At 43.0% G+C, this 17,132-nt stretch overlaps 1 protein-coding gene and 1 pseudogene across 1 annotated transcript in view; one reads left to right on the top strand and one right to left on the bottom strand.

Moving 5' to 3' along the window:
- The window catches only part of LATS2 (large tumor suppressor kinase 2), an 88,406-nt gene extending 75,987 nt beyond the window's left edge, over window positions 1–12,419 (top strand). Inside the window, exons 5-8 of the mRNA XM_034936415.3 lie at window positions 1,704–2,286; window positions 3,862–4,044; window positions 5,729–5,835; window positions 10,088–12,419. Of these exons, the coding sequence (XP_034792306.1) occupies window positions 1,704–2,286; window positions 3,862–4,044; window positions 5,729–5,835; window positions 10,088–10,582 (1,368 nt within the window). The 3' untranslated portion in view covers window positions 10,583–12,419. The remainder of the gene's footprint in view (window positions 1–1,703; window positions 2,287–3,861; window positions 4,045–5,728; window positions 5,836–10,087) is intronic.
- A 3,569-nt stretch (window positions 12,420–15,988) lies between these two features.
- On the bottom strand, window positions 15,989–16,086 carry LOC112436940 (small nucleolar RNA U13; annotated as a pseudogene).
- Window positions 16,087–17,132: the final 1,046 nt, after the last annotated feature.

Below are 17,132 nucleotides of genomic sequence, written 5' to 3'. Positions count from 1 at the left end.
TCTGGCCTTTTGGCTCACTTTTTAATGGGATTATTTGATATTTTTTTTGCTGTTGAGTTGTTTGAGTTCCTTGTATATTCTGAATAATAGTCTTTTGTCAGATGAATAGTTTGTGAATATTTTCTCCTGTTCAACACAGGTATCCTCTTTACTCTGTTGTTTCCTTTGCTCTGCAGAAGCTTTTTAGCTTAATATAGTCCCATTTGTCTAATTTGGGGTTTTTTTGCCTGTGCTTTTGAGATTTTAGCCATAAAAATCTTTGCTCAAACCAATGTCCTGGAGTATATTTTCATAGCCTCTGGTCTTATTTCTAGGTCTTTAATCTGTTTTAAGTTGATATTCCTATATGGTGAGAGATTGGGGTCTAGTTTCATTCTTCTGCATATGGATATCTAGTTTTCCCAGCATGTCTCTTTTTCAGTGTACATTCTTGGCACCGTTATCAAAAATCAGGTGGCTGTAAATACGTGGACTTATTTCTGGGTTCTCTATTCTGTTCCGTTGGTCTATGTGTCTGTTTTTATACCAATACCATGCAGTTTCAGTTACTCTAGGCTTGTAATATATTTTGAAGTCAGGTAACAATTTTGTTCTTTTTGCCTAGGATTGCTTTGAGTATTTGGGCTCCCTGTGAATTTTAGTATTGTTTTTTCTAGTAATGTGAAAAATATCATTGGTATTTTGATAGGGATTGCATTTAATTGGTAGATTGATTTGGGTAGTATGGTCATTTTAACAATATTAAATCTTTCTGTCGGTGAACATGGGATCTCTTTTCATTTGTTTGTGTCCTCTTCAGTTTCTTTCTTCAGTGTTTTGTAGTTTTCTTTGTAGAGCTCTTTCACTTTTAGGTTAAATTTACTCCTAGATTTTTTTTATAGCTGTTGTAAATGGCATTCATTATTGGTGTACAGAAATCCAGATATCCATATGCAGAAGAATGAAACTAGACCCTATCTCTCACCATATACAAGTCTATCTAATGTATGCTGCTGATTTTTGTATGCTGATTGTTGACTTTTCTTCCTGCTTTCCCATTTTCCCTGAGTTACCGAAAGATTAGATGGCTCTTGGAGTTCTAGGAATGCTGTGGTCCCCTTTTCCACAGATTTGTGTTAATAGAAGTTTCCCTTAGTTTTTAGAGCCAAAAGTCTCCTAGAGAAAGAACTCTCTTTTTTATCTTAACTTTTCATTCCATATTCATGTCTATATATGGATATAAAAAAACAAAACTGGCCGGGCACAGTGGCTCAAGCCTGTAATCCCTGCACTTTGGGAGGCCAAGGTGGGCAGATCACCTGAGGTCAGGAGTTCAAGACCAGCCTGGCCAACATGATGAAACACTGTCTCTACTAAAAATACAAAAATTAGCCAGGTGTCGTGGTGGCGGGCACATGTAGTCCCAGCTACTCGGGAGGCTGAGACAGGAGAATCGCTGGAACCCAGGAGGCGGAGGCTGCAGTGAGCTGAGATTGTGCCACTGCACTCCAGCCTAGGCGACAGAGCGAGACTCTGTCTCAAAAACAAAACAAAACAAAACCAATTGTTACCTTGCTTTGTAGTATATGAGACCCATTCTTCTCTGTTCTCCTTTCTGTAAAATGAGCTAGGTTTCTCTCAGTTCAGGGCATCCCCATCCCAGTCATTTGTTATCACGGGACTTCTCTAATGTGAGTCTTCCTCCTTCCTTTCTTTCTACACAGGCTGGACTCTGTGAAGCTGAGCAGGAGCAGATGCGGAAGATCCTCTACCAGAAAGAGTCTAATTACAACAGGTTAAAGAGGGCCAAGATGGACAAGTCTATGTTTGTCAAGATCAAAACCCTGGGGATCGGTGCCTTTGGAGAAGTGTGCCTTGCTTGTAAGGTGGACACTCACGCCCTGTATGCCATGAAGACCCTGAGGAAAAAAGATGTCCTGAACCGGAATCAGGTGGCCCACGTCAAGGCCGAGAGGGACATCCTGGCCGAGGCAGACAATGAGTGGGTGGTCAAACTCTACTACTCCTTCCAAGACAAAGACAGCCTGTACTTTGTGATGGACTACATCCCTGGTGGGGACATGATGAGCCTGCTGATCCGGATGGAGGTCTTCCCCGAGCACCTGGCCCGGTTCTACATCGCAGAGCTGACTTTGGCCATTGAGAGTGTCCACAAGATGGGCTTCATCCACCGAGACATCAAGCCTGATAACATTTTGATAGATCTGGATGGTCACATTAAACTCACAGATTTCGGCCTCTGCACTGGGTTCAGGTGGACTCACAATTCCAAATATTACCAGAAAGGTATTGTCTGAAGTGTGCCACATGCACTTTCTATGTGTAGATGTCACTAACCCCATTGCAAGCAACTAAATTTCCCATCCTAGTGGCTCCTAATCATTTTGAAATTTTTATCTGTCACTCCATTATTTTATAAATTGGTGTGACATCCTTCCCTTCCTAAAGGAATAGTATGATATATGCATTTTTTTTTTAAGGTAGTGGATTTCAGGTTTACTTTTTTTTTTTTTTTTTGAGACAGAGTTTCGCTCTTGTTGCCCAGGCTGGAGTGCAATGGCGTGATCTCGGCTCACCGCAACCTCTGCCTCCTGGGTTCAAGTGATTCTCCTGCCTCCAGCCTCCCGAGTAGCCGGGATTACAGTCACGCGCCACCACCTCTGGCTAATTTTGTATTTTTAGTAGAGACGGGGTTTCTCCGTGTTGGTCAGGCCGGTCTCAAACTCCCAACCTCAGGTGATCCACCTGCCTCCGCCTCCCAAAGTGCTGGGATTACAGGTGTGAGACACCGTGCCTGGCCTACTATATTTTTAAGACAGTAGGCTACAAGGTGTCACGGGGCCTTTGTGGGGAACCATCACCTGCCTCATTAAAGCAAGCCTTAAAAAATAAAAGATTTGGCTGGGCATGGTGGCTCAAGCCTGTAATCCTAGCACTTTGAAAACCCAAGGCGGGCGGATCCCCTGAGGTCAGGAGTTCGAGACCAGCCTGACCAACGTGGAGAAACCCCGTCTCTACTAAAAATAACAAAATTAGCCGGGCGTGGTGATGCATGCCAGTAATCCCAGCTACTGGGAGGCTGAGGCATGAGAATCGCTTGAACCCGGGAGGCAGAGGTTGCGGTGAGCTGAGATCGCGCCATTGCGCCCCAGCCTGGGCAACAAGAGCAAAACTCTGTCTCAAATAAAATAAAATAAATAAAAGAGTCACAGCCTCCCAAGGAGCCCTCTCTTATAGCCAACCTGAATCTATGTAGTGTATCATTGAACTCCATTTCCTATAGTTCTGCCATTTGGAAAAGCCAAAAACAGCTGATTATTATCTTCTTTATGGCTCAGATTCTTGAAGTAGTTATTTTAATATCATCACTTAGTCTTTTTTCTCTAACTCAAAACTAACTCTAAATCATTTAATTCATTCTCATTTTCTGGCATTGAAGTAACCTTTGTTCATGTTGTTTAAATCCTCCTAAGTTTTCCATGCTCATCTTAAAACATGTGTCAGGCAGTTGTTACCTTTTGATTATGGCCTAAGTGCTAGGAGTGCTGTCCCCGCAGTTCTTCCAGCCTCTCCTGCCTGCAGTGCCTTCCTGCCAGCTCAGCACGGTGCATGGTATCCTATGATTCTTCACTGTCATTTCTACCTTGGTGCTAGCGCCAACCTCACCACGTGTGTCTCCAAACTAGGAACAGCAGGCTGCCCCTATGGAGCAGCTCAGCGGGGATTCTCTGTTCTGATATGTCAGGAGCTGATTGGAATGACTTTGCTGTTTTAAGCTGTGGATCTGTTGAGTTATTGAAGAGTGAAAATTCACTTTATATTTTGTTCTCTTCTTTCACTATCCCTGATTCCTGGGTGAAGGGAGCCATGTCAGACAGGACAGCATGGAGCCCAGCGACCTCTGGGATGATGTGTCTAACTGTCGGTGTGGGGACAGGCTGAAGACCCTAGAGCAGAGGGCGCGGAAGCAGCACCAGAGGTGCCTGGCACATTCACTGGTGGGGACTCCAAACTACATCGCACCCGAGGTGCTCCTCCGCAAAGGTACATGCGCCACGGCCAGCCACCCCGCGGGAGGTCTCCTTCCCTTCAGACGTGAGCTGAGTCTCGCTGGCTCTAGCTTTCCAAGGACCTAATGCTTCCAGTCATATTTTTGTCCTCATAGAAGCCTGAAAGCTACTAATTTCTGCAACATACAAGCCTCCCTTCTGTCCTGGAAGTGCTCTTGCTTCAGGGGGTTGGAAGACATGCACCATTAGACCAGTGTCTGCTGGCCCTCGGGCTCTACCTAGACCCAAGGGAATGACTCCAGCCCTGATTTTCACAGTCAAATGATGGAAACCACTCTGAGGGCCACAGGACCTCTGCTCAGTCTGCCCAGACCACACATTTCCGGGCTCTAGCTTTAACTTCTGACTCAGGCTCCTGGCTGAGTTGTGCCGTGTGCAGCTGGGTGCTTATGTGACAGCATTGGAAGATCCTTTTTCTCTCATTCTCCCTGCTAGACCATAAGCAAAAGTGGCAGGTGCCAGTTGTGTAAAATGACTAGTGCTCATAACATTTGCCTCCTGGATGGATGCTTCATTCTATCAAATGCAACATCTGGTTCAGTATAGGAGGAATCCTTCAGTGATCCTGCATGGTCCACAGTGACAATGGGGTGTTGATCTGATTCTGTGTAATTAATCCAGAGACAGGCAGCCCCTGCCATCACATGTTGTTTAAAGTCCTTTGGAGCCAGCCAGACTCAGTTCAAGTCTGGGTTTTCTTTGCTAGCTGTGGTAATCCAGCACAAGTTACTTAACTACTCAGACCACAGACATAGCAATAACGACCTTGAGAGGTTGTGAATAACCTTGGTGCCCAGTGAAGGTCTACTTCCCTCTACCACGTGCAGCATTCTCAAGAAACCATTGCTTGGGGTTTTTCTGCAGCCTCTGTTGCCAAACTTGGACAGGAAGAGGTGGGACGGAGAGATAGCAGAGGGGCCTGAGGGGGCTACCCTGGCATATGCAGCTGCAGGCACCCGCAGACTAACCTCTTAACATCCCAGTTTATACTTAGCAAGGATTAGGTGACATGAAGACGATCCTGGCTTGATGGGTCATGAGGCTCTGAAGGAAAAGTGGGAGAAAATAAGAGGTAAATGAGCCTAGCCTACAGCCTCCCAGAGGCCAGCCCTGACCCAGCACAGCTGGGAGCCCCGTGAGGAAGGCCCGGCTCCGTAGGGGCCTCACACAAGGAGTGTTTGGCTTACAGTGAATTGTCCGGTGGGTTTTGCCCACCTCCTCCTCATCTCCGTATTCTTCAGCTTCATCCAAAACTGACTTAGAAGCCTCCCTTGACCCTCACCTGACTATTCACAGGTTATAGCACTTTATGTTTTTCAGTTCTGTTATTTTAATTGGTGCCTCTGTTTGTGATCTTTAAGAACATAAAATTCTGGCTAGTAACTATTTGCTAACAATAAAAATAATCTTTTTAAATTAAAAAGTATTTTCTTATTACAATAATTAAAAATACAAAAACCTAAGCGGCCATGGCCACCGCCCCCCACCACCCCACCCAGTAGTATCCAGGTACTTACATAGGTCCATCTTCCGCACAGTGCGATGCTTCAACGCGCTTTCCCACTTAACAGGAAATCTGTATGTTCAGCATCTTAATGAAATTCACCTCGGAGGAGAATTCATGCCTGTGTAGGGATTGAGTGAACTTTGTCTTGCAGGGTACACTCAACTCTGTGACTGGTGGAGTGTTGGAGTGATTCTCTTCGAGATGCTGGTGGGGCAGCCGCCCTTTTTGGCACCTACTCCCACAGAAACCCAGCTGAAGGTAATGTGAGAGGAACCACGCATCTGCTTGCTGTAGACATCTGATTTGCTCATGTACCCATGAATCTCTGGTCAGCATTTGCCCTCTTATTCTGAGTAGGGTAGGAATGGCAGTTGTATAGGATGGGATTTTTAAAAATAATCTCATTATTTTTTAAATTATTATCTATTTTTAAATTTTCTATTTTGATAAGCAAAGCCATGGAATTGGACCCATTTTAATATCTGAAATTCTATTAAACCCTTGGCCATCTGCCACCTTGTTATTTCCAGGCAAGAACAGTGAGGATCAGCAAAGGTGTGCTGCTGATCCACTGTCTCCCCCACCCACACCTGCCCTGCAGAGAACACATGGAACTCCAGGAACTACAGTTCACCCCTCAGCAATGAGGGGTTTGGGGTGCCAAACCCCCTGCACAGTCAAAAATCTGCATAACTTTCAACTCCCCAAAAACTTTACTAATAGCCTGTTGACTGGAAGCCTTACCAGTAACATAGCGTCAATGAACACATATTTTGTATGTTATATGTATTAGATCCTGTATTCTTACAATAAAGCAAGCTAGAGAACAGAAAATGCTGGCCAGGCGCAGTGGCTCATGCCTGTAAATCCCACTACTTTGGGAGGATCATAGGCTGGGCGCAGTGGCTCATGCCTATAATCCCACAACTTTGGAAGGCCAAGGTGGGCAGATTACCTGAGGTCAGGAGTTCAAGACCAGCCTGGGCAACATGGCGAAACCCATCTCTACTGAAAATACAAAATATTAGTCCATCATGGTGGTGTGCACCTGTAATCCCAGCTACTCAGGAGGCTGAGGCAGGAGAATCACTTGAACCCAGGAAGCAGAGGATGCAGTGAGCCAAGATCACACCACTGCAGTCCAGCCTGGGTGACAGAGTGAGACTCTGTCTAAAGAAAAAAAGTCATAAAGAAGAGAAAATAGGTTTACTATTTTAATAATTGAAAGTGGATCATCATAAAGGTCTCCATCTTTGTCATCTTCACGTGGAGTGGGCTGAGGAAGGGGAGGCATTGGCCTTGCTGTCTCAGGGGTGGCAAAGGTGGAAGAAAATGCTAGTGTAAGTGACCCTCAAACTGTGTTGTTCAAGGGTCAACTGTATCTAAAGAAAGCAGTTTCTTTATTTGGATATTATATCATTGTTCGCAAACTGTCAGCTATGTGGTCAGGCTAGTTGTGCATATTCCTAATATTCATTCAAAGTAGTTAAATAATTGTCAGTCATTTAATACTAAATTATTAGTTTTAAAATGACAGCCATTTGCTTTCTGAAATGAGTTACTAAGGATTGAATTGAGAATTGAAATTAAGAATCTGCAGTCTTCTGTGGACATACCAACTGACACACAATCCTTGGAATTTTCACATGCCCTGGTGGCCATGTGAGCCACCAGGGCATGTGGTTATTAGGCCAGGGAGCCTAAATTAATAACTTTAATTAGAAAATCTGTCTAGTAAGGTTGGGCTCAGTGGATCATGCCTGTAATCCCAGCACTTTGGGAGGCGGAGGCGGGCAGATTACGAGGTCAGGAGATTGAGACTAGCCTGGCCAATGTAGTGAAACCCCGTCTCTACTGAAAATACAAAAAATTAGCCTGGCATGGGGGCGGGCGCCTGTAGTCTCAGCTACTTGGGAGGCTGAGGCAGGAGAATCGCTTGAACCCAGGAGGCAGAGGTTGCAGTGAGCCGAGATCACGCCACTGCACTCCAACCTGGATGACAGAGCGAGACTCTGTTTCAAAAAAAGAAAAAAGAAAAATAGAAAAACCCTAAAGTAAGGCTTAGTTTCACTCTAGGAACAGTAAAATTGGAATCTGGCATTATCTGCGCCCTAATTGAATGGCTGAGCTACTCACTAAATTGCCCACATGATAATTCAGATTTTTTTATTCTGGTAAAATATACATAACATAAAATTTACCATTTAATTATTTTAATGGTAAATTAAAATTTACCATCTTAATTATTTTAATTACCATTTAATTATTTAATAATTATTTTAATTATTTACCATTTTTAATTATTTTAGTGTATAATTCAGTGACATTAAGTACATTCACAATATTGTGCAACCATCATCACCCTCTATTTTCAAATGTGTTAATCGTCCCAAACCCATTAAACAGAAACTCCCCACTCTCCTTTTCAGCGCCTGCTCGCCTCTCTTCTGCTTCCTGTCTCTGTGAGTTTGGTTATGCTTAGGACTTTTTTTTTTTTTTTTTTTTGAGACAGGGTTTTGCTCTGTATCCCAGGCTGCAGTGCAGTGGCACAATCTTGGCTCATTGCAACCTCTGCCTTCCGGGTTCTCATGCCTCAGCCTCCCAAGCAGCTGGGATTACAGGTGCCTGCCACAATACCAGCTAATTTTTGTATTTTTAGTAGAGATGTGGCTTCATCATGTTGGTCAGGCTGGTTTCAAACTCTTGACCTCAAGTTATCCACCCACTTCAGCCTCCCAAAATGTTGGGATTATAGGTGTGAGCCATTGTGCCTGGCCTCGGGACTTCTTGTAAGTGGAGTCATGCAGTATCTGTCTTTTTGTGTCTAGTTTATTTCACTTAGCGTAATGTCCTCAGGGTTCATCCATGTTGTAGCTTCCTTTTTAAGGTGGAATAATATTCCACTGTATGAGTCCCTGCTTCCGGTTCTTTTGGATATGGGTTTATATCCCACTGGATTATATGGTCGTTCTGTGTTTAACTTTTTGAGGAACTCCCAAACTGTTTGCCATAGTGGCTGCACCATTTTACATTCCCACCAACAGTGGCTGAGTGTTCAGTTTCCCTACATCCTCAATAAGTATTTTCCTGTTTTTGTTTTTTTTAAGTAGTAGCCACCCTAGGGGATGTAAGGTGGTATCTCATTGTGGTTTTGAGTTGTATTTCCCTAGTGATTAATTATATTGAGCTTATTTTCATGTCCTTATTGGTCATTTGTATATCTTTGGAAATATCTCCTCAAGTCCATTACCCTTTTTAAATCAACTTATTTGGTTTTGTTATTGTTGTTGAGTTGTAGGAGTTCTGTATTTTCTCTGGGTACTAACCCCTTTTCAAATATATGTTTTGAAATCTGTTCTCCCATTTTGTTGCCTTTTTGCTATCAGTAATGTCCTTTGATGCACAAAAGTTTTAAATTTTTATGCAGTCCAATTTATTTTTTCTTTTATTCCCTGTGCTTTTGGTGGCATGTCTAAGAAATCATTGCCAAACTCAGGATCATGAAGATTTCACCCTATGTTTTCTTCTAGGAGCTCTACAGTTTTAGCTCTATGAAAACAACTACTTAGGTTCAAACCAAGCCTACCACCCACACACCCACTAACTTCCATGCCTTATCTGCTGTCCCATCACCCCAGCTGGTAGCCAGTCATGTTGGCCTTGTTTCCTCCTGATTCTAAGTGTAAACAATAAAGAAGTCCCCTAGGTTTTGTCTTCACAGTAGACACATCTCTACAACAAGTGCATTTACTGAAAGTCCAGATGGCTGGTTTGTGCAGTTGAGCATGTAAGGTCACATGGGGTCAGTCAGCTTTATTCTTCCCTATGAAGTTTTTCCTTTTTGTTTTTCAAAACCCCAGTTGGCCGTTTTTTGACCACAATAAGTATTTGAATGAGCGCCATGATGGTTTGCAGAAAGCCATTGCCATAGCTAAAGAAATAACTTTAGCTGATCACCTGAGGTCAGGAGTTCAGGACTAGCCTGGCCAACGTGGTGAAACCCTGTCTCTACTAAAAATACAAAAATCAGCCGGGTGTGGTGGCGGGCGCCTGTAATCCCAGCTACTCGGGAGGCTGAGGCAGGAGAATCGCTTGAACCCAGGAGGCGGAGGTTGCAGTGAGCCAAGATCGCGCCACTGCACTCCAACCTGGGCGACACAGCGAGACTCCATCTCAAAAAAATAAAAAGAAAGAAAGAACTTGTAGACCATCATTCTCTTCATTTTTGTGGAAAGCACAAAATTCTTTGGCTAAACAGTATTTCTGATAGAAGAAAATCAGTATCTTTTTGTCTATTTGACTGATCATCCTGGCCTCAGGCTGTGAGCCATCGACTGAAATGACACTGACTTTTTATGGCTGCTGAGATCAACAACTGCTGCTTGTGTCTATTCTAACTCCTCTCCTATTGTGAAACTAAACATATTTGAAAGTCACGTCATCACATGCTGTCCCAGAACTGCCCAAGATGTGAGGAGAAACTAACCTGTTGGCTCTGTTGTTTCCTCAGGTGATCAACTGGGAGAACACGCTCCACATTCCAGCCCAGGTGAAGCTGAGCCCTGAGGCCAGGGACCTCATCACGAAGCTGTGCTGCTCCGCAGACCACCGCCTGGGGCGGAATGGGGCCGATGACCTGAAGGCCCACCCCTTCTTCAGCGCCATTGACTTCTCCAGTGACATCCGGAAGCAGCCAGCCCCCTACGTTCCCACCATCAGCCACCCCATGGACACCTCGAATTTCGACCCCGTAGATGAAGAAAGCCCTTGGAACGATGCCAGCGAAGGTAGCACCAAGGCCTGGGACACACTCACCTCGCCCAATAACAAGCATCCGGAGCACGCATTTTACGAATTCACCTTCCGAAGGTTCTTTGATGACAATGGCTACCCCTTTCGATGCCCAAAGCCTTCAGGAGCAGAAGCTTCACAGGCTGAGAACTCAGATTTAGAAAGCTCTGATCTGGTGGATCAGACTGAAGGCTGCCAGCCTGTGTACGTGTAGATGGGGGCCAGGCACCCTCACCACTCGCTGCCTCCCAGGTCAGGGTCCCGGAGCCGGTGCCCTCACAGGCCAATAGGGAAGCCGAGGGCTGTTTTGTTTTAAATTAGTCCGTCTATTACTTCACTTGAAATTCTGCTCTTCACCAAGAAAACCCAAACAGGACACTTTTGAAAACAGGACTCAGCATCGCTTTCAATAGGCTTTTCAGGACCTTCACTGCATTAAAACAATATTTTTGAAAATTTAGTACAGTTTGGAAAGAGCACTTATTTTGTTTATATCCATTTTTTCTTACTAAATTATAGGGATTAACTTTGACAAATCATGCTGCTGTTATTTTCTACATTTGTATTTTATCCATAGCACTTATTCACGTTTAGGAAAAGACATAAAAACTGAAGAACATTTGATGAGAAATCTCTGTGCAATAATGTAAAAAAAAAAAGATAACACTCTGCTCAATGTCACGGAGACCATTTTATCCACACAATGGTTTTTGTTTTTTATTTTTTCCCACATTTCAAAATTGTGATATAATGATATAATGTTAAAAGCTGCTTTTTTTGGCTTTTTGCATATCTAGTATAATAGGAAGTGTGAGCAAGGTGATGATGTGGCTGTGATTTCTGACGTCTGGTGTGTGGAGAGTACTGCATGAGCAGAGTTTTCTATTATAAAATTACCATATCTTGCCATTCACAGCAGGTCCTGTGAATACGTTTTTACTGAGTGTCTTTAAATGAGGTGTTCTAGACAGTGTGCTGATAATGTATTGTGCGGGTGACCTCTTCGCTATGATTGTATCTCTTACTGTTTTGTTAAAGAAATGCAGATGTGTAACTGAGAAGTGATTTGTGTGTGTGTCTTGGTTGTGATTGGATTCTTTGGGGGGGGGGACTGAAACATTTGTCATATACTGAACTTATATACATCAAAAGGGATTAATACAGCGATGCCAAAAAGTTTAATCACAGACACACGTCCGTTTCTGTAGTCCGTATGCTCTTTCATTCTTGGTAGAGCTGGTATGTGGAATGCCATACCTCTGACCCTACTACTTACCTTTTTACTGACAGACTGCCCACACTGAAAGCTTCAGTGAATGTTCTTAGTCCTGTTTTCTTCTGTTACTGTCAGGAAACTGAGTGATCTAATGGTTCTCTCACTTTTTTTTTGTTCTTTTAGTGTACTTTGAAGTGTCAAATCTTAACTTGGTTTAAACAATACATATTCCTAACCTTTGTAAAAAAGCAAAGATTCTTCAAAATGACATTGAAATAAAAAGTAAGCCATACGTATTTTCTTAGAAGTATAGATGTATGTGCGTGTACACACACACACACACACACACACACACAGATAAACACAATATTCCTTATTTCAAATTAGTATGATTCCTATTTAAAGTGATTTATATTTGAGTAAAAAGTTCAATTCTTTTTTGCTTTTTAAAAAAACTGATGCTTCATAATTTTCATTATATTATTCCACATATTTTTCCTTGAAGTTCTTAGCATAATGTATCCATTACTTAGTATATATCTAGGCAACAACACTTAGAAGTTTATCAGTGTTTAAACTAAAAAAATAAAGATTCCTGTGTACTGGTTTACATTTGTGTGAGTGGCATACTCTGAAGTCTGCTGTGCCTGTCGTCGTGACTGTCAGTATTCTCGCTATTTTATAGTCGTGCCATGTTGTTACTCACAGCGCTCTGACATACTTTCATGTGGTAGGTTCTTTCTCAGGAACTCAGTTTAACTATTATTTATTGATATATCATTACCTTTGAAAAGCTTCTACTGGCACAATTTATTATTAAAATTTTGAATCCAAATCCCGTAGTTGGTGTCATGTCTTACTGGAGTTTGTAAGTCCTTGCCTCTCTCAGCATGTTGTAACTCCCCCATGCTTCCCCTGTGACACGTGAGCCAGGGTTGCACAGCACAGACAGGGCTGTCTCAGGAATGTCTTGGGGTGTGGAAAAGTAGGCTTTCCAGGTAGACACATGAAGTCCAAATCAGGCTGTGGTTCTGTGACCAACTTGCGTAAAATGGGAACAAAATATGCCTCATTAGGATTACTGAGTGGCTTAAGTGGGATGTCAAATAAATATGGTGGGTGATCAAGTAAATCATGAATAAGAGCTAATTCGCCAGCATAATATGTTAAACTGAGAGGACAGTTAGAGCTCCTGACCTTGCATTTTAAATTGTGGATGAGGCCTGGTGCGGTGGCTCACACCTGTAATCCCAGCACTTTGGGAAGCTGAGGCTGGTGGATCACCTGAGGTTAGGAGTTCAAGACCAACCTAGCCGACATGGCGAAACCCTGTCTCTACTAAATAACTAAATATACAAAAATTAGCTGGGTGGGGTGTTGGGTACCTGTAATCCCAGCTACTCGGGTGGCCGAGGCAGGGAGAATTGCTTGAACTTGGGAGGCAGAGGTTGCAGTGAGCTGAGACTGCACCACTGCACCCCAGCCTGGGCCACAGAGCAAGACTCCGTCTTAAAAAAATAGACTGGGTGCAGTGGCTCATGCCTGTAATCCCAGCACTTTCAGAGACCAAGGTGGGTGGATCATCTGAGGTCAGGAGTTCGAGACCAGCCTGACCAACATGGTGAAACTGTCTCTACTAAAAATACAAAAAAATTACCGGTTGTGGGTGGTGTATTCCTGTAGTCCCAGCTACTTGGGAGGCTGAGGCAGGAGAATCACTTGAACCCAGGAGGTGGAGGTTACAGTGAGCGGAGATCATGCCACTGCACTCCAGCCTGGGCAAGAAGAGACAAACTCTGTCTCAAAGAAGATAGATAGATGATAAAGATTGATGGTATTAGAAATCTGGAAAATATAAGAGTTTGTGTACTTTAAATAGGTACAGTCACATGGTTTAGAAATCAAAACATACTGGCCGGGCACAGTGGCTCACACCTGTAATCCCAGCACTTTGGGATGCCAAAGTGGGCAGATCACCTGAAGTCAGGAGTTTGAGATCAGCCTGGCCAAAATGGTGAAACCTCATGTCTACTAAAAATACAAAAATTAGCTGCACATGGTGGTGTGCACCTGTAATCCCAGCTACTTAGGAGGCTGAGGCAGGAAAATCGCTTGAACCCGGGCAGCAGAGGTTGCAGTGAGCTGAGATTGTGCCACTGCATTCCAGCCTGGGAGACAGCAAGACTCTGTCTCAAAAAAAAAAAAAAAAAAAAATCAAAACATATAAAAGTGATATACAAAAAAAGTCTCCTTCACTTCCAGTCATTCAACTCACCTCCCCACAGACAACAAATGATATTATTAACAATATACTGGGCATTCTTAGAGGAATGAAAGTTTATGTACAAGAAAAAATACATATGTGTACCTTTTGCCTCTTACAGAAATGAGGGAATATTATGCATATTTTTCTGCATTTGTTTTCTTCACTTGACAATATTTCTTGGCACTCTATATAGCAGCACATAAAAAAATTTTTTTATTCTTACTGCATAGTATTCCATTGTGAGGGTATTATAATCAAACTGGTCCCATATGGCTAGACATTTAGTTGTTTCTGACCTTTTCCTATTATAAACAATGTTAGAATAAATAACCTCTTATAACCATCATTTGTGTACGTGAAAGTAATTATGTGGGATAGATTCCTAGAGGTGCAATTCTTAGGTCAAAAGTAAGGTGTATTTGCAAGGTTTATTGCCACATTTCCCTGTGCAGATGTGAGCAGTTTCTCCCCAGCTCCCTCGTGCACACTTTGCTGAATATGCCAAGAAGGCAAGGCCTGACTGCTCTTTATCTGAGCCATTTCTCAGGATTGGATTTGTAGTGAGCAGCTTTAAGGGGTAAGATGATGTCTCTCTCCAAGACAAAGAGCAAGTTTGCTTGCTGCTTGGTATAAAAAAGATTCTCCAAGCTTAGTATACCTCAGCAGAACCCATCTGGGTCTTCCACATTGCCCTGGTGGGACTTGGGAACAAGGGGAAACTGATGCAAACATGCTGCTTGCTGTGCTATGAAAAATAAAAGTCCTTTGTCTGTGATCCAGGAATCTTTGTCTTAGTCCAGCATCCATTAAAGCAGGGGTCCCCAATACCCAGGCTACTGACTGGTACCAGTCCATGGCCTGTTAGGAACGGGGCTGCACAGCAAGAGGCGAGTGGTGGGTGAGTGAGCATGACTGCCTGAGTTCCACCTCCTGTTAGATCAGCAGTGCATTAGGTTGTCATAGAAGCACAAACCCTATTGTGAACTGCACATATGAGGGATCTAGGTTGTGCACTCATGAGAATCTAATGCCTGATGATCTGAGGTGGAAGACTTTCATCCTGAAACCATCCCTTCCCCGTCCATGGAAAAATTGTCTTCCACAAAACTGGTCCCTGGTGCCAAAAAGGTTGGGGACCACTCCACTAAAGAACAGGCTAACTTATTGCCTTGTAAAAGTAGGGAAGGCCAGGCACCATGTGTCATGCCTGTAATCCCAGCACTTTGTGGGGCTGAGGCAGGCGGATCGCCTGAACCCAGGTATTCGAGACCAGTCTGGGCAATATGGGGAAACCCCGTCTCTACTAAAAATACAAAAATTAGGCCAGGCGTGTTGGCTCACACCTGTAATCCCAGCATTTTGGGAGGCCAAGGCAGGTGGATCGCCTAAGGTCAGGAGTTCAAGACCAGACTGGCCAATATGGTGAAACCCAATCTCTACTAAAATACAAAAATTAGCTGGGTGTGGTGGCACACACCTGTAGTCTCAGCTACTCGGGAGGCTGAGGCAGGAGAATTGCTTGAACCCGGGAGGCAGAGGTTGCAGTGAGCTGAAATCGTGCCATTGCACTCCAGCCTGGGCTACAGAGTGAGACTTCGTCTAAAAAAAAAAAAAATTAGCATAATAAGAAAATCTTTGATATTAAGTCAATATTTGTAAGTAGTACTCTGCTGGTTTTATTTTATTTTATTTTATTTTGACAGGTTCTTGCTCTGTCACCCAGGCTGCAATGCAGTAGCATGAACATGGCTCAGTGCAGCCTTGACCTCCTGGACTCAAGTGATCCTCCCACCTCAGCCTCTCAAGTAGCTGGGTAGCTGGGACTACAGGTGTGCACCGCCATATATATATATATATATATATATATATATATTTTGTAGATACAGGGACTCCCTATGTTGCCCAGGCTGGTCTTGAACTCCTGGGCTCAAGTGATCCTTATGCTGATATTATTAATCCTGTTAAATCTTTTTCCATCAGTAAAAAAAGCTTTTCCTTTGTAAGAGAATTTTCCATTTCCAGCAGAAGCCTACACTGAATGGACAAAATGAGCTTATTCACCTTAGAAAAGAAGAAAAATCTTATTGGACACTGGGATGAAGTGCATATGGGTCATTGTGAGTTTTTTCCTAAGTTCACATCAGATGAGTCATGTGCCAATGTAACAAAGTTTGAGGGAGGCACTCCCATATGAGTGTGAAAACCCAATGGTCATGCTTAAAAGGTACAAAATGATTGGAGGCTGTTGTCACAGACTGAAAACCACTCGAATGGCAGTGTTGTTCTTTTTCAGTTCACATCAGACACATAATTTTTTTGTTTTGACTATCAAACATTTAAGAAAATTCAAGAGAAGGAAGGTCTGTCATATGAACTGATATTTTTGCTTACCATGTTCTTTCTTTTCTTCCTGATGTGCTAAGGCTTTTTCTTTTTATCTTTTTCTTTCTTTTTAGAGAATCTCCTTTAGCCGTTCTTTTAAGGGAGGTCTATTGGTGACATTCTCTTAGGTTTCCTTCACCTGAAAATGTCTTCATGTCCCCTCCCTTCCTGAAGGGTATTTCCACTGGCTACAGGATTCTAGATTGATGGTTTTCTTTCAGCACTTGAAAAATGCTGTGCCACTTCCTCCTGCTCTCCGTGGTTTCCCAAGAGAATCTGTAGTCATTCTAATGATTTTCCCCTATGGATAGATAAGGTGTTTTCTCTGGCTGCTTTCAAGCTTTTCTCTTTGCATACTTTTCAGAAGTTGAATTAGGAGATTCTTGGCTTAGATTTATTTGGGTTTTTACTGTTTGTGGTTCACTCAGCTTCTTGAATCTGTAGGTTTATTTTTATGGCCAAATTTGGGATTTGGGGAGTTTTCAGGCATTATTTCCAGAGCTTTTTCATTCACACCTCTCCTTTCGAACTCTACTTCTATGACTTTACTGATACAAATACTAGATCTTTTGTTATAATTCTTATGCTTCGGCTCTCCCACCTCCACATTCCCCTCCATTTTTCTCTGTAAAAATGGATACATCTGTTTACATCGGATAATTTCTATTGTTCTAGCTTCCAGTTCACTAATTCTTTCCTCGGACCCTTTTATTCTTCTCTTGAACCCATTCACTGAGCTTTTCATTTCAGTTACTGTATCTTTTAGTTTTTTAGTTTAGTTTAGTTTAGTGTTTTTTGAGATGGAGTTTCCCTCTTGTTGCCCAGGCTGGAATGCAAGGCGCAATCCCAGCTCACCGCAACCTCCACCTCCTGGGTTCAAGCTTTTCTCCTGTCTCAGCC

The sequence above is a fragment of the Pan paniscus genome, chromosome 14 (assembly GCF_029289425.2).
Source record: "Pan paniscus chromosome 14, NHGRI_mPanPan1-v2.0_pri, whole genome shotgun sequence".
NCBI classification, from domain to species: Eukaryota; Metazoa; Chordata; class Mammalia; order Primates; family Hominidae; genus Pan; species Pan paniscus.
Note: the sequence above shows the minus strand (reverse complement) of the source record. Positions and strands in the feature narration are given on the sequence as shown.